Genomic DNA, 17,399 nt, shown 5'->3' on the forward strand with positions numbered 1-17,399 from the left:
TGATACATACAATACATTATTAGTCCTCGGTTTCATGTGACCACAGTCAGATCAAGCAAAATGAGATCTTGTGGGCACGGCAAGGAGTGTGTACATGTAAACTTTAAATAATATTATGACGTAATTAAGGTATTATACCTCCACGTGCACTATGAACTCTGCTGGTTTCTCAGTTACAGCATAGATTATTACCGTTGCAGAGACTGCCGGAGTAGCTGTTGAAGCGATTATGCCGAAGAATAGTTCAATCACGTTATGTTCGTTGTTCTGCCTAGCGTCAGCTGCAGTAGCATTGGACCGTACAAACGCCATCGTTGAACTCACTATAGATAACTACTACAAAGCTGCAAATGAGTCAGGTAAGTTGGGTACTGTCATGCGACAATTGGTCCCCCCAAAATCAGTCCCCCCGGACTAGTTAAAGCCGCGCTATATGGTCCCCCCGGACCACTTGAGACACTTCAACTTGTCCCCCCCGGACAACCTAGAGCGCCACGGTTGGTCCCCCTCTGCTACAAGTGGTCCCCCACGCTGAATATGATCCAGGCGCGGCAAGCAACACGGCCGGATCAGTTTCTTCGTACAGCTTGTTTTTAAACTATAAAGCTACAGTGCCAGTGATCGGGTATGAGGCTACAGGCTGTGCCTTGTATGCTCGGCTAGGCCTGTGCTTCGTGGATTCTCAGCCATGATGCCGGTGATCAGTCTATGTTGTCAATTCACTACTAATGTATTCACTGACATGCGTCATGCCAGGCTATATAGCTAGCCATAAAAGCGATGCAGCTAGCATAATTAATGTATGCCATGAAATAGCTAACTAGTTAGCAAAGTTTGCCAATATACATCAACAATTGTTACAGTCATTAGCTAATGTGTAAAGTCTTTACGTTGTTTGACACAATCAATACAGTTAAATTCATAAGAGGGTGCTGAAGGGTCATCCACAGTTACTCCTGAGCAGATTACATGCACCCACGCATTACAGTTACCACACTGGATCTACATACACAATAAATATACATAAAGTTCTCACATGAATAATATATGTGTATAGCATACCCAGCGATCAGTATAATCTTCATGCTGAAAACTTTCTTCAGATCATCCACACATGATGCAGCGCTCAGTCATGTCAACTGAATTTGAAACACACGTATATATGCACACTTTAACGCAGAGCAAATTACTTGAATTGGTGAGGAGTGCTGTGCCTATATCTATTCTGGCTTTCTTCATATTCATTTGCAAAATGGTGTCTTCGTCGATACGGTTAAAATTTAACAATTGTTCAGCAATCTGTGTATAATACACAAACTTTATAGCCTTAGCTACAAAAGCGAGATGTTATACATTTAAACTCAAAACACCACAGTTGAAGCTGTCTCCTGGCTTTTGCACACCTTTCTTGAGCTGAATGAGCTCAAAATTGTCCAATGAGACGTTGTCTTGACCAACGCAGTTATATCTCATAGCAAAGAACCTTCTATGGAGCATATAAAACTAGGTGTAAAAGTGCATTGCATCAATTTAGTTCACAGTGATGCACTGTATAATTATGTTAACAGTCAATGTTACAGTATTGAACATACTTCAAACCTGTGTATGCTCCACGTATGGCTCGCGATGGTCCAAGAGGATCGATGTAGTAAAACTTTTTTTCTTCCATGTTGATTGCCTACAGAGCAGCACAACAAGTGTATTGGTATCACCCTATGCAAATTGCTTACAATCAATATCCAGTGGTTTTCTCCACGATTGTACATTCCAACAATAAACACTTTGGTGCTTAGCGTCTCCTATAGTATGAATAAACTAACTCCTCCACGTAGCATTTGTGATCTTACCTTGCTTAAAAGGTGCGATGATTTCCCAGATTTTGAGCGATTAACCCGGGCAGTGATGGTTTGTGACAAGACAGCAAAACTGTCATTCCTCAATTCAACTAGCATGCGTAAATATCCATTCACTATCTATAATATTAATTTTAGTGCATCAAATTTAGAGGTATATAATACAATGCACTGACCTCATCATTTAACCAGTTATTTCCTTTCAAGTTGTGAAAGCTACCTTGATGTATAGCCAAATGTCCAAACCTAGCTTTAATTACATAGCACGGCTTTCTTTTCCAGATAGCTTTTAGCTGATCCTGTATGTATATATATGAGTCATATGTACCACAGCACAAAAACATACATAGGCTGTAAGTGGTATGATGCTTCCATTGTTGGCTCCGGCTGTATTAATCATTCCTGTTACTGCTGTAGACATTGTAGCTGTTACGTTAGGTGTGGCTGTTATCTTGGATTCCACTGTCTCTGTTGTTGTCGCAATCATAGGTGCTACCACTGATGGTTCCGCTATTGTAGGAGGCTTTGTTACGGTGTTTTTCTGAAACTCCTCACATCTCTGTGTAATGGTAAGCACACAATAATTACAATAGCTGTCAAGGAATTATCACAACAAAATACAACCTTTATAAGCTTGCGACGTCGTCTCAATGGCTTAACTGAATTCGTATCAGGACTATCAGAGAAATTCAGCTTTCTCTTGGTAACAATGTGCTTTGGTGGTGAGAATATCATATCAACAACCCTCTTTCCTATTGGAACTGTTGTGATGTTTTTCCAGCTATCACAATTTACCTTTATCAGATGTAGGCTTTATTTTAAATTCATTGTGTTCCAGTTTTTGGCTGTAAATAGGTGATAGCGCAGGTGCACTAAAACTGCCAAACTCTGGGAAGTAGCCTCCTGCTTGTTTGGGGGAACTGTAAACCAATGGGCAATTCTGAAAATAGACATTAGTAAGATATGTGAAGAACGAATTGGAGGAACCTCTAACCACATTAATAGCAACTGATACATTGTACCCTTGCTCCTTATTCATTCGTACTAGATCTTTACAGTGAGTGATATCTTCCTCATCCCATCGTGATATCAAACTGGGATAGCTGGGTTCCTATTACATGTACTCATATAGAATTCCACGTGGGTGTATATAGTATGCTACAGTAGCTATGTAACCAGCAAATCAGTGAGCTTATTAAAACTACTCAAAGTATGTATGCTGGCTGCACTACAACCATAGTTACCATGCTTGGCAATAAGCCTATACATTACTTACTTTGTCACTCATGATGCTGCTAGGATCATAAGAAATGGACGTTCTTGAAGAAGAGTCACTCTGATCATGAGATGTACGAGCATGTAGGAGCACTGATATGTTGCCATCATCCATTTGGTCCAAAATTTTGGTCTTAGTATCTTCATCACACTGAGATGTCAAGATGGGATCCTATAACATGTACATGATATAAATATTACAGTATAGTATCAAATAATCTTACTTTATCACTTTTGGTGGCACTAGGTTCATGTGAGATAATGGACACTGTTGGGTTGTGAGATTTTGAAGTATGTGTACAAGTATTGTGAGTAACAACTGATGTGTTGTCCTCCTCTATTTGGTCAGTCTTGATATTGTCATCATACTGGGATATCGAGTTGCATGGTTCCTATGTATTGCAAGATAATATTACATCAATTAACATGCAGTTATAAGTTCTTACTTTGTCGCTCACACTGGCACTAGGATCATGTGAAATGGATCCTTTTCCACTTCTGACAGATGTGTTGCTACTATTATCACTTTCGTCATGAGATGTTGAGATACAACCAGTTGCCTATACAATTATAACTTACATAAACACACACCTGTGTGCCACACATACATGCATGTACCTTCTTGGGTGGATAGAACAATTTCAAATGTGTACCATGGACTTTTAAAGTCTGTTTAATGTCATTGGTGTTTAGGATCTGAAAAATTCCTTTACCAACAGACTTCACAACTTTATAAGGACCCTGCCACTTATAATCCATTTTTCCACCAGCCCGCTTTTTCCTCTTCATATCTTTTCTAAGAACCAATGCTCCAACTTTGAATGTAGCTGGGTTATGGTGCTTCCTGTCATACACTTGTTTTTGACGCTTTTGAGCGGTGAGTATGTTCTCCTTCACAATTTGTGCTACTTTTGTTTGATGAATGAAATGTTGTTCTATAACTTCATCATTATGATCCAAGTGCTGTACGATATCTTCTTCTTTGGGAGATTGAATTTCAACAGGTAACAGAGCTTGTCGTCCAAACATCACAGCAAAAGGGCAATATTTTGATGACTCGTGTTTAGAAGTATTGTAAGCAAAAACACAGGTGTCTAAATAATCTTCCCAGAGTTCCTTTTCTCATTAACAAACTTTACCAGCATATTCTGGATGGTCTGGTTAAAACGCTCAACCAAGCCGTTTGCCTACAACAGACACATAATACAGTTGTATCTACTTAAAGTGCATAAGGTAAATATGCATATTATAGCACTATGCATTTCTTTACCATGCAACTATTAATGTTGATTAGTTACAACATAGCATATAATATAGGATAGTAGAGTAGTAGTTACCTGAGGATGGTAAGGGGTAGTCAAACGGTGGTCAATTTTCATCATCTTCATCAATTTCTTGTCAAGGCGATTGTTAAATTCACTTCCTTGATCAGAAGTAATTACTCTTGGTAATCCAAACTGCATGAATAACTGTAAAGTATGTAATATGCAAGTAAATAACATGGTACACTTTGAATTGCATGGTTCTAGTGGCTGCTTGGGTTATAATGACTACTTCATTCTGTTAGTATTTAATTACATTTTTGCAGCACACTATAATACATTGCTTTGTCTTGGGTGTGTGTGTGTGTGTGTGTGTGTGTGTGTGTGTGTGTGTGTGTGCGTGTGTGTGTTCATGTATATGTGTGAACTTTTCCGAATGTATTAGTAGATTTTATTTTGCATTGTTTTATTGTTACTGCATGGAAACAGAATTAGATGCAACATACAAAAGTATTCTTTAAGTCAATTTGGACACCTGTGAATGTTATTAACTGCATGCACAGTTTCACATTAATGACAAACATTCAAAGTACATGTATTACTTCTGCACGGTTATTCTGTATTCCGTAATCTCCCAAATATTGTGCAGTTGTTTTACATACTCCTACATACAATAAGCAATCAAGTTGAAATTTTCAGCACCTAGCTGCTTCTCTACCATCTCTATCTAGCTACTTTTCTACCATCCAGTAACCAAGTCAAAATATTTTGGTGATCATAGCATAGGATTGTGATAGGCTTAATTATAAAGGATCCTTTATGATGAAGCTATGACAAAATTAATAAGTTTCAGCAGCCGCGTGAAAGGATAGGAATACTAAAGCTAATCTATTGACATCCAAGTAAGCAAGATTCACATCTTGCTAAGATAAGTGATTTAGCCAAAGGTTTTCATACAGCTATACAAAATGTTTCAATTAGACGTAGAAAATGAATACTGGAATTGGTATGCTGGGAGAATACGGGTTAAACGGCCCACATAACTGGCTATACAACTCTTTTCCGACCCATATTATATAGCTGCTTTAACAAACATATACTGTAGTTCTGTATTAGTCTATACGTCCAAGTGTTTGCAAACTTTAAGTAAATATGTGTATTATACACACAACATATATATATATATATACCTTAAACAAAGCACTAAACACGGTTGAGGATTCCTTATTGCTGCAAGCAAATGCCTGCACAAACTTGCTAAAGTAGTCTGCTACTGTCAGAATATAGCAATTTCCTTGAGTGGACTTGTGCTTTAGTGGTCCGACAAAGTCTATTCCAATGTGGTACCAAGTTGCTACAACTGGAATAGGGTTAAGTTCTGGTACCCCTGTGTCCATTTTCTTTGTCATCCGTTGGCACACATCACATTCCTTCACCTTAGATGTATAGAAAAATGTGATGATGCACGTTTATTACTGATGAAATATTTTGCATCTTGTGCAAAGGCATTATGTATACGTGCATGGTAAACCATTGTTCTTTACAACCTGAAAGCATATAAAATTAATAGAGTTTTGCAGTACAGTTCTATAGCAACTCCAACATGTTGATTGATATAATTGGGTCATTTTTCATTTATGTAGCTATTTAGAAAACAGAATACTGCAGTTGCAAGTGGTATAGAAGCATGCAAGCAGGGTAAATTTTCAACATAATCATAATTATTATATATGTCTACAACATTATCATAAAGTAAAACTGACAAGACCAAAAAGATGTAACAGGGGTATCATACTGTAATAAGCAACCAAATTACATAGCTTTTTGGTATACGTATGGTGAAAGCTGAGTATTAGTCTGCTATTCTAAATTGCAAGGCATCAACTGCATGATATACTTCCGCATATATGTATACCCCCAAGGTATAGCTGTATAGGTATGTACTTACAAATGCTTTTACATCCTTTCCTACTCCTTGCCACATGTAGCGTTCTGTAATCCTTGCCTGTGTCTTCTTTGTCCCCATGTGACCTGATGTAGGGTGTACATGACAACCTCGCAATATCCGCTCTTTCTCTTTCGGGTCTAGTATGTATCTGACCTATACAAACCATACACTTGTATTACCAGTCACATACACTGCATTATAGTATGCTGAGTCAGCAGCTATATATGGCCCTACAGCTCTATACAACTTAGAATTAGAGAGTCAATAGGATCTTGAACTAAAAGAGAAATTATCACACCAAGCAATTTGTCCATGTAGACAACAGCAGGCCATGCAAACTAGGTGGCTACCAAGTACCGGAACCATAACATCCTGAACGAAAAGAACTTCTTATTTCAGTGGAAACTGAATCAGTTCTGTTTCATTTACCAGAGGTTGCACTATATGTATGTTTTGCATTGATTTTGCAAAAGTTCAGAAATACTCTATAGCAGCCAGCCACTCCAACAGAACAGTGACAATTTTGTTTATTCAGCTGTGCATAGCAATTCACTAAAATGGTCCAAAACTTTATTTCAGTTGACCCACCCTGTTTAAGTGAAAAGTTTGGAAGCCATATAGTCACTGCTGCAAAATTTTATTCCTGACTCATAAGTTTGCTTTCTGTACTCAGGGTTACTGTGATTAAACAAATAATAAATATGGCAGGGAGACAGAAACATAACTATATGTTTAAGTTTTCATAGTACAATTATCTGGAAGCTAGCCAGATGTAATAAATAACAGAAAGGAACCATGGGACACGTGGTAGACTGTAAATACAATGGCTTATACGTTGGCAGCTGCATTCGCAGTTTCTAAGTGTGACTGCTCTATTAGAGCAACTGACTGTTCTATTAGAGTAAGTGGCTGAGCCACTTTCTTTCTACAATTATAGAAAGTAAGCCCGACTCGGGGAGTCTATGCCACGGCCTCCTAATGCTGGCTTCTCCACCTCCGTCCTATGCATACATGATGCATTATAATAGTAAATCTTTACCTTGGTCTTGTCCTGTTTGGTGTACAGAAGCGCTCCATCTTCTAAAGTGTACCTCATTGCCTTTCTTCTAATACACCTCTTCTCGTTCTTTGTACACTCTTGTCTGTACCTCTGCTCTTGAAGATACAGTAAAATATCCTCGTGCAGTTGTCTCTCAATCTCTCCACGACTATCTTCCGACTCCGTACATTGGCTGCTGCTACTGTGACCAGCAGGGTTAGCGGAGCCATCCGCCATCATCCTTAAACTGAACTGTTACAAATACTGCTCTAAGCGTCCTTAAAGTGCGAGTTAAAGTGACGAGCCCTCAGCCGAATCAGTACAGCTATAAACTTGAATCAAGTAAAGTCACGCCAACAGTCGAGGCCAACAGTCGCTGTTCAGCAACTGACACGTGTTTAGACTGTAGATCAACCGTATCAATATAAAATATGGCTGAGTCGACAGCTGCCAGTCACCTTTGAACTCCTTTCGACACGATCATCAAAGGCAGCGGTGTGCCGGAAAGCTACTGATAACATCCACATAACTGAGTTTTCCGGTAACGAACAAGTAACCCATATCTAACCGGCCTCTATACAGCTGTTTCATTGGGGGGACCAATTGAAGCAGGGCGGACCACTTGACGCAACTTCACATGGTCCGGCCGGACAGCCTGAAGTGCGCTAGTTGGTCCGGCCGGACCACTTGGGGCGGGGGACCATCTGTAGCGTGACAGTACACGCGCTACTAGCCTCTGTAATGATTACGGCTATGGTTAGCTAGATCGAGGAGCTAACTACCTCTGAACGTTCTGTAGCTTGCTACCTAGCTGCTGTGACAACTCAAGAGAACTAGTGCTGTTAGCTAAGCCTTAATAAACAAATAAACTGCATGCATAACCGAATGTACGAGCCGTTTCAGTATCATTGCTCCATTAATTGTGTGCATTCGAGTATATAGCTAGGCCCGTGCTAATTTTTTTATTGTAGCTATACGAGGTTTGGTTTTATTTTTTCTTTTGTGTGTGTTTAGGGCAAGCGACCAGTAGAAGTTGGTAACAAAAATAAAATTGCCCAGTCCGTCACAGTGTAACGTATTGATTGCCCACTGGCCTCAGAAAATATATTATGGTAAAAATGGCACAATTGAATTAGGAAGCCATCTAGCAACCTGGACTGTCTTGAAACTGCAATTGCTTCTACTCAGTAATGAGAGTAACTTCAGGATTTTGGATCTATAGGCAATCTTTGTATGCTGCATGCATGCTTGCAATGGTGTATACCCATAGGCAAAGTAGTTATAAGGTTTTTAAAGATTAATTGTAATGTGTATGATAAAACTAAGATTTCCATGATGATCAGCATATGGACGAACCCCATAGCACTTTTCATCCCCAGATGACAGTGCAATACCAACTTAAGGCCATGACATATGTTTCACAGATGCAGTGGGTCAATCACCCAATAAATGTAAATTACACGATCTCTTAACAAGAGTGCTGGTAGACTCTTTAATATTGTACCAGCAGTAACAGGTGTAGTAGCCAAGGGGAAGGAAATGGAGCTACATCACTTTATTTTGGAAGGACTTTAGCATTGCACCTGCCAAGATTGTAACAGAGCAGTCATATGAACTCTAACAAAACAATCAGTTAAAACAGAAATGATTTACATTTTTTTGCTTATTTTTTGGCCTCCCAGGTCACTAAACATACCGGTATGTATAATTAATTTGGTATGGCCTAAACGCATGTCATTATTTTTGTGCCAGGTTCTACTTCAAATTTAAAAATCTGAGATACTGGAATGCCTAAAGTGATATAATGATGGCATGCAGCTAATTATAAGAATTTGCATCAGTGTATATCATCTAGATATGTTCATGTAATCATAGATAATATGATGTAATAATTATCGTTGCACATCATGTAGCTACCATACATGAATGCTGCATGCAATTCCAACTGTCTTTGTGTTTTGTATAGGGGCAGTTGGGTGTAAACCCTGCATTATCAAGGCAGGACCTAGTGCCTCTAGAATTCAACCTACTTCTGGTTGGAAAGGAAGTGTCAACCTTAAAGTGGAATATGGGTCTTGCACTCCACAGGATCGTGATTATTCGTTAGTAAATCCAATTGCAAATGTGTGATACTTCATGCATTTATTGTAGGTGTATGGTTAACTGGGGAGACGGATCTGAGATTCAAGTTCTACCTGTTAACCACCTTCTACCATGTCAGATGATATGGCAGTATCCACGTGTTAACCATTCCTATAATGTGCATGCAATGTACTGCGGTCCTTCGTCATCACCACCTCATGAAATGACAGCTCCAGCTTGTGATAATTATGTTATCACAATTGATGTCTCCTCTAGTGACCTTAATATGCCTTAGTTGATACATGGACTGTGACGTAAGATAATATGTACTGGACTGTATGTATGCACATACTGTATTCCCTAACAAAACATTCAGGTATTGTAAATACATATCATTTCCACAAGAGATATCACTTACATGTGGTAACTGCGTTAATTGACATGATAACACACTAGCTGTACCATTAAATTTTAGACTAGATGCATGATCTGACATGATTTAGTTGCTATGGTATTCTGCATGATGTAGATAATTAATTAAAGTTGGGTAGCCATAATGTTAACACAGTCAAGCTGGTGCAGCCTTACAAAGCCTGGGTGAAAAAGTTATGAAATCAAAGGTAGCAGCCAAGAAATGACTGCAATGATGTTAATGCTAACGATTTATACTACGTAGCTTACCTCGGTACGTGTACATTTTTATGTGTTTTTTTAATGTGCAGTTTTAACTACAGACTATGTGTGTAGAACAATTTGCCAGGAGAGGTGTACAGTAAATTCATGGGCTTTAACCCTTTAATGATTCAGATATACGTAGCATTATTTGGTGCTAGTATTATACTAATTTATTTAATAAAGGAGGAGAGGCAGTAAAACTTATAAATCCTTTTCAAATATGAAAACAATTTATATAATGGGTAAGTCAAATCCAGTCATTTGAAATCATCTGATAAAGCCTTGAGCTTTTCATAGACTATGCTACAGCTCCAAACATCCACTGTTCTGATTGAGAAAAATAGATCTTATGGTGCATGGTATGGGATTGAATATGTGCCCTCTTCATACGTAGTAGAGATAATGGAGGAAAAATGGTAAAAGAAGTCAGTTACCAACATCATTGTTAACAAGACAGTGCAGTAATAATTTACATGAGCACTCTGTTAATAATAAACAGAGTTTCACCTATTAGGCTATTACTCCACTATATACATAGGCAGATCTGAGGGGGGCTCCCTGGCCTTTCTCTTGCCCCCCTTGGACTTACAGGACTATATTGGCACCAGAAATAGGAATCACGCATTCACTTGTACGCTGTATTCAGAAGTACAGAAAGCTAATAGGCAAATAGAAGACAACAGTTATAAATGCATTTTTCAGTTATAAACTGTACACTGTGAAGAAAATGAGACAATAAGTTTGAATTTTGAAGTATAAATGTACAAATTAAGGAAGTGTACAGCTGACAAGGAACTAAATTAGTTTTCAGCCCTTAATGTTTTTCTAGCTTCTATATAGCAAGGAACAGCCACCTATATTGGCTATATGCTGTCTGCAATGGACTACAGTGAGTGAAACTCTATGGATGATTGAAAATTTCAAACTTAGCCTTGTCAAGCTATATTGGTTTCAATTTACGTATTGATCATGCACGAGTGTCATGGTTACAAATTCTAGTGCAGCATGCATATGTCTGTGGTGCAAACATGTAGTGTGGCTATTCATTCATTCATGGTGAAAAGTTAACTTCAATAGTGTGTGTGTTGTGTGTGTGTGTACTGTGCATGGTCCTTTTCACTATTTGATAGTTGCACGTGCTCATCCCCCCCCCCCATTTTTATGTGGTATGCGGGTTCAAAGTCATAAAAAGTAACAAGTAGTAAGTTCGATAGGGATCATAGTAATAAAAAGTAAAGAAACAAGGGAGGTCACCTATACCAGAAGATATACTAGTGGACATTTAGTACCTAATTCAGTCATGGCTGTTTAGCTACAGATAGATTGAATTAGGGGTTAAATGTCCACTAGTATATTTTCAGGTGTAGGTGACCTCCCTTGTTTCTCTACTTTTTATTTTTATGATCCCTAATTGAACTTATTTTCCTTCTACTTATAGCTATTAGTCCAGTGCTTAAGCCACAAAACTGTTCATGATCACTTTTTGATAAAAGCACCAAATTTCTTATGGGGTTTGTAACACGTGTACTAAGTGATTTTAGAAGGGGAGGCACGTAAAAAGTCCTTTGGAACCCTATTTTTTAGACCATGTCAAAAATACTATTTGCTTACATGGAAAACAATCAATATCTTATTAGCTGGATATAGTATTAGACCAGTACAAAGCCTACAGCTGCAACAAATGGCTCATTAAAATGCCACATGAAACAAATTGTTTTCTCAGCCTGGCAGTAAACAAAATGACTAAAATGCTATTTTCAAGGGGTTTTATTAAAGTTTTGCATTTCCAATGCACACAGTTCTGTAGTATCATGTACAAGGATCATCCTGATGTGCATCATTTATTTATTGAAGGTGTATAACAAAAGTTATCGAATGATGAAGTTTAATTGGTTACAGGTGGGCATAGTAAAATTATTGAAATCCCTCTGTATATACATAAATTAAGCAATTATCCTCGCAATCTTGATCAAATCTAATTATTATTGTAGAGATAACTTGTTGTTTGCTATGATATTCCAATGATTTTATGTCCACCTGTAACCAATTAAAACTTCATCATTCAATAACTTTTGTTATGCACTTTTGATAAAGAAATGATACACATCAGGATGATCCTTGTACATGATACTACAGAACTATGTGCATTGGAAATGCAAAACTTCAGCAAATCCCCTTGAAAATAGCATTTTCAGTCATTTTGTTTACTGCTAGGCTGAGAAAACATTTTGTTTTATGTGGCATTTTAATGGGTCATTTGTTGCAGATGCAGGCTTTGTACTGGTCTAATACTAGATCAAGCCTTTAAACTAATAGGATATTGATTGTTTTCCATGTAAACAAATAATTTTTTTGACAAGGTCTAAAAAGTAGGGTTCCAAAGGACTTTTTACGTGCCTCCCCTTCTAAAATCACTTAGTACACATGCTACAAACCCCATAAGAAATTTGGTGCTTTTATCAGAAAGTGAACGATTATCTCAATTAGAGGGTCTTAGGTGCTGCACTATATGGTGTTACATGGCCAGACTAGATTATGCATGTTGGCTGCTTATGATCTGTAAAAGCCTGGCACATATAAAATTATGTATATAGTCTCACTACATGAGGCTAGCAGAGCTGTTGTTATACAAAAATACACTTGATTATGATAAAAAATGTAATGGGTAAGTCAAATCCAGTCGTTTGAAATCATATGTTAGAGTCTTGAGCTCAGACCAGGTATTTTCACTGCAAGCATTCGTAGTGACTTAGCTATATATGCACATGCAATATTGTATCCTTATACATTTGATAACCACCTAAAATTCTACGACCTTATTGTTACTGCAGAGGTTAATCGTCTCCTGCATGGTGATTATTAAGAAATCTTTTGAATGCTAGCTTAGAGCCTGACATGTTGCATGGGACATCAATTTTTAAGTTGTGTCTGATTAGGCCACTCCAATTGGTAATTATGTTTCTGGTCCTTTGAAAGTCAGCTTTAGGTGCGGGCGGGTGGAATTCAGCAACGGCAAAGCAACAATGAAGTGACTGCTCAATTAGAGTGTATTTTGTGTGATTTACTGACTATTCTATTAGAGTATATCGATCCGTACTACGCACTCTGCCCATTTCTTGCAGGTTTTCACTGATACACAAATTATGACACTTGGATAGTTAGATTTAGCATACTTGTTGCAGCCCAATATTTGTTTCTATAATCCAGGTTTTTCAAAAAGCTGATGCGGGCATTTTACCCATGTATTTCTGAAATTTCACATTCTCCAAAAAGGATGCCAGTAGTATGCAGGCTGTGGACCAGAAACATAATTACCTTATATAGATCTGATTATTCAGAATTCTTTAATGACTGGAATAGATATGTATAGCTACCTGACTTTTAGAGTTTTTTTGTTTTTTTTTTCAAATTAAATCTTTTTTTTTTCACATTCAAACAGTGGGCAGAGAGGCAAACTCTGCCCAATCCTGTGATGAAGGAATTGTTGCCATCACAGAAGCAGCAATGACTATGTATTAATCCTTTAAGATGTATAGCAGTTTTGCAAATTTCCGCAGTGCCTAAGGTTTCTCACGTGATAGGTATTTATGATCGTGACGTAATTGCTTGTGTACTAACTTCGCCAAACGGAAGTTGCAATCGATTATAAAATCAAATCGATTATAATAGTAAAATAATACGCCTCAGATCGAAATCACTATACTCTAAGCCGGTTGCGTCATGTTCAAGATAATTCTAGTCACGTTGTGTTTGATTTCGCAGTATTACTCTGCGTCATCTGTTGTGGTGGACACCAATAACGCCATTGCTGAGTTGGTCATGATGAATTACTATAAAGCTCTGAACTCCTCAACTTCAGGTTAGTTCCATACACGTAACAGCAATATCGACTCGACCATGTATATTACTAGCTGTAAGCTGCATATAGATACGCCGGCCGGCTCGGTTCACAGTTTGGCTAGGCGGTGCCGGCTTGTCCGGAACTAAAAATGTTGCTTTAATTTTTAGCTCTCGTTCAAACGAAATTCATTTCAAAATGAACTAGCTAACAACCGATTCCATTAAATTTTTGCCGTTGGATGGTAGCTACGGAATACGCAAGCTAACCAGCATGCATGCGTACTGACATGCGTGCAATAGCTATACATAGGTTACTTTTTAAAATTTATTCATTGCTTTACAACACCAGATGCAAGATTACGGAATTAAAATGGTTGTACAAAAATAGTGTGGCGGTGTTGAGGGCCAGATGGCAACATGTCTGCCAACTGCCCAAACTAATTATAACACTGTCGGTTAGCTAATTATACTTAACTACTGTACGTGTAGACAACATGCATACAAAAACATGTACTTAGCTACACTTTAATGAGTAAATACTGTCAGAATGCATAGCATACAGCTCATCGAAGCTGTTCAGAGGATAGTGCCTATAGGTTTGATGTTTGATATATAAACTGCTACCAGAGTGTGGCAAGCATGTTACAACAACTCGATTGGCCCACTCAGGCTCTGGCATGCAAGAAACCAGCTAAAACTGGTGTTGATGTAGCTAGGTAGCTACAAAATAATTCATGGACTTGTCATAGTTTATTCCCTAACCTAATGCACTGTCAATGTCATGCCCCACCCCCGGTAGGGTGGTGAAATACAGGAGATTTGACAAAGTTCAGTGTCAAAATCCCCATGCAGTACATGGGCCCAACTCGGTTGACTGGGGGTAAGAACCCCCCACCTCAAAAAAGCTAAGGTTTCTATAGGGGATTTCATTTATGTATGGAAGTATCTTTTGGTTCAGCAAACTGTCTCCATCAAAAGCCCCAGGGGCAGTGTTGGGAGTAACGCATTTATGTGTAACACGTTACATAATGTTATTACTTTTGTGGTAACTAAGTAATATAACGAAATACGCTATAAAAACAGGTAATATAACTCAAGTTACTTTACTTACAAATGTAACGGGTTACCTAAGTCATATAGTCACTGTAACGAATCTAATATTATATAATATTATTACTACAAGTAACAAAGTTACTAATCTCGTTAGTAATCCTCTCTAGCCAAAACGAAGTAATGAAGCCTACTGAATGAGGCTTATTCACCAGCTTCTTACTTATAATCAAGATTTGCACATTGTCCAACAACGCAATCGTGTCACGTGATAAGGTGGTAGTTTCACACGTGACAGCTTAAGGCTGTGGACACAAAGTAATATAATATGTAATATTATTACAGTTACTTTATTTTATGGGTAATATGTAACTGTAACTAAATAGTTCAGCTGCAAGTAATATGTAACTAGTTACTTTTAAAGTAACTTGCCCAACACTTTCCAGGGGTGGGAAAGATGTAGATGTCAAATCCCCATGATGTTTGGTGACCCCCAGGGTGGGGCTTGACATGGATAGGTGCATAAACAACATCTTCCGAGGCCACTCCTATAACTTTATACAACCAACAACCATGCAGAGTTGACTCCTATAAATTAAGCACTCAACAATCAGTAGGTGTGGAACAGACTACCAACATTAATAAAGGATGTTTTAACCAATGTAAGAGCTATCTTACTTCTAGTTAATTTGCATGTTATACTCATTGAGTTCTGTACTTTACCAACTAAGAATAATATAGTCTGTTACATGTCCCATTCCGGCATTCATTACGTGACTAGACTATGATATGTGATATAGACACAACTATGGATGTTTACAAAGCAATCACTTGTTCTCAATGGATCTTTTCGGCACATGATTGGAACATTTAGTTTGTCGTTTTCTTGTTTGTTTGTTTGTTTGTTTGTGTGTGTTGTACTATAACTTTATTTTATTTTTATAGCTTCCTCCTTGCCATGCCTATGCTGTGTTTTTTGCACATCAGTACAGTCGCATGTGTCCGAGGTATATGTAATTGTATGTGTTTTTGACATCTTTAATGATGGTTTACTCACTTTCTTCCCTGCTATTTTCAATTTGAATATGAAGCAATCTACCTATAGAGATAAGCAACAATATATTAAGGACTGGCATTTAAACCCCATTAAATTTTAAATTTTATATAACTTATACTCATGCATGCACTGTGAGTACACCATGAATCTGATAATAAAGTGTCGCATTATACGCATATCTATAATGTAGGAGTACAGGCTGGCTGCCTACCTACAATAGTAACAGGACCTAACGGCTCTAAGATTCAGCCAGTTACAGGATACAGAGGAAGTGTAGCAATTATTGTTGATTATGGTTCCTGTCATACAGATCATCGGGGATACGAGTAAGTGAATATAGTTATTATGTGAACGGACCTGGGCACATAATTTTTCTCTGTATTTTTCACAACTTACTTGATCTGCATACCCCTTCATTTCATTATAAAATACCCACAAAGTTGTACTTATGATCAACATTAATATTTTTTCGTAATTAATGCAACACACGTTCTATTCCATATGACCTAGTTATGTTGTGGGATGTTTTTCGTAATAAATGTAACATACAGAATGCAGATGTTCTATTAGTTATGTTGTGGGATATAGTCTGTGCCCACATGATCAGGCCCAGTCATGTGTGGTGACTGTTTAAAGAGTACCATGTTTTTCACAGATGCCGGGTGGATTGGGGTGATGGAAGTGAGCAGCAATCCATGCATTATGATATCCTTACACCATGTCAAATGTTGCATACTTATCCTCAAGAAAATTGCCAATATACTGTCATTGTACATTACTGTTCACAATCCATCAGTGGCTCATCAAAAACAGCCTTGACATGTGCTCCCTACACCGGAAACATTGACGTGTCATATGATCCTGGCCGTCTTGTTGAACTCTGAACTGTCAATATATGCATTATATTTGTGCATAGAGTTAGAGTTATAGCTGTATCTTTGCCAGTATAAAATGTCATCATCATGACATATATGTTCTGTATATGAATTAGTATTTAGTTTCAAATATACATATTTTCATATACTCATATGCATGCTTGAAACTGCATGAAGAAGCGCTTTTGTATGCGGCAGATATTTATGTGTTACGCACACACAGAGAATTCTATATTTTAAGCAAAGAAGTTATTGAATACGTATACAATATATGCATGCATCCCTACCTTTTTCTATGATCCATAATCGAACTAATTCTATTATTATAAATTCTTTTATTATACTTTGTATAATCATTTCTCCTTATATAGCAGTTTTGCTAAGCAGTACACATACATGACAATGTACTTTGGTGTCACTGTCGCAATATGTCCACTTAATGG

At 37.8% G+C, this 17,399-nt stretch overlaps 2 protein-coding genes across 4 annotated transcripts; one reads left to right on the forward strand and one right to left on the reverse strand.

Annotated features, from left to right (window-relative positions):
- Nucleotides 1-140: 140 nt before the first annotated feature.
- On the forward strand, nucleotides 141-17,104 carry LOC136262869 (uncharacterized). Of its 2 annotated transcripts, XM_066057296.1 has the most exons (6): nucleotides 141-359; nucleotides 9,344-9,479; nucleotides 9,529-9,773; nucleotides 15,970-16,031; nucleotides 16,272-16,407; nucleotides 16,737-17,104. In XM_066057296.1, exons 1-3 carry the CDS (start codon nucleotides 230-232, stop codon nucleotides 9,752-9,754), a joined length of 492 nt encoding a protein of 163 aa, XP_065913368.1. In that variant the 5' UTR covers nucleotides 141-229; the 3' UTR covers nucleotides 9,755-9,773; nucleotides 15,970-16,031; nucleotides 16,272-16,407; nucleotides 16,737-17,104. The 2 variants fall into 2 exon arrangements, with proteins under 2 accessions (XP_065913368.1, XP_065913367.1); XM_066057295.1 differs by lacking the exons at nucleotides 141-359; nucleotides 9,344-9,479; nucleotides 9,529-9,773; nucleotides 15,970-16,031 and adding an exon at nucleotides 13,788-13,993.
- Nucleotides 782-4,157, reverse strand: LOC136262816 (uncharacterized). 2 transcript variants are annotated; one of them, XM_066057227.1, is made up of 16 exons: nucleotides 3,747-4,157; nucleotides 3,575-3,688; nucleotides 3,353-3,520; nucleotides 3,130-3,300; nucleotides 2,848-2,964; nucleotides 2,649-2,793; nucleotides 2,478-2,605; nucleotides 2,200-2,412; nucleotides 2,030-2,152; nucleotides 1,848-1,973; nucleotides 1,731-1,799; nucleotides 1,593-1,678; nucleotides 1,354-1,486; nucleotides 1,191-1,299; nucleotides 1,063-1,139; nucleotides 782-1,002 (listed from the first exon to the last, which is right to left on the reverse strand). In XM_066057227.1, the coding sequence occupies exons 1-15, from the start codon at nucleotides 4,155-4,157 to the stop codon at nucleotides 1,105-1,107; spliced, it is 2,148 nt and encodes a 715-aa protein (XP_065913299.1). In that variant the 3' UTR covers nucleotides 782-1,002; nucleotides 1,063-1,104. The 2 variants fall into 2 exon arrangements, 1 of the variants encoding a protein (XP_065913299.1); XR_010704343.1 differs by lacking the exons at nucleotides 782-1,002; nucleotides 1,063-1,139 and having other exon boundaries at nucleotides 1,600-1,678.
- Nucleotides 17,105-17,399: the final 295 nt, after the last annotated feature.

Source organism: Dysidea avara, chromosome 8 (genome assembly GCF_963678975.1).
Source record: "Dysidea avara chromosome 8, odDysAvar1.4, whole genome shotgun sequence".
NCBI classification, from domain to species: domain Eukaryota; kingdom Metazoa; phylum Porifera; class Demospongiae; order Dictyoceratida; family Dysideidae; genus Dysidea; species Dysidea avara.

Excerpts from the sequence above, each read along its gene's own strand:
- LOC136262816 (XM_066057227.1), bottom strand. The coding sequence starts at position 4,157 with ATGTTTGGACGACAAGCTCTGTTACCTGTTGAAATTCAATCTCCCAAA. Across the intron at positions 3,301-3,352 it reads GTGCCACCAAAAGTGATAAA|GATCCCATCTTGACATCTCA; the intron begins GTAAGATTATTT and ends TACATGTTATAG. Across the intron at positions 2,794-2,847 it reads TATCAGTTGCTATTAATGTG|AATTGCCCATTGGTTTACAG; the intron begins GTTAGAGGTTCC and ends GTCTATTTTCAG.
- LOC136262869 (XM_066057295.1), top strand. The coding sequence starts at position 13,855 with ATGTTCAAGATAATTCTAGTCACGTTGTGTTTGATTTCGCAGTATTAC. Across the intron at positions 13,994-16,271 it reads TCTGAACTCCTCAACTTCAG|GAGTACAGGCTGGCTGCCTA; the intron begins GTTAGTTCCATA and ends TCTATAATGTAG. Across the intron at positions 16,408-16,736 it reads ACAGATCATCGGGGATACGA|ATGCCGGGTGGATTGGGGTG; the intron begins GTAAGTGAATAT and ends TGTTTTTCACAG.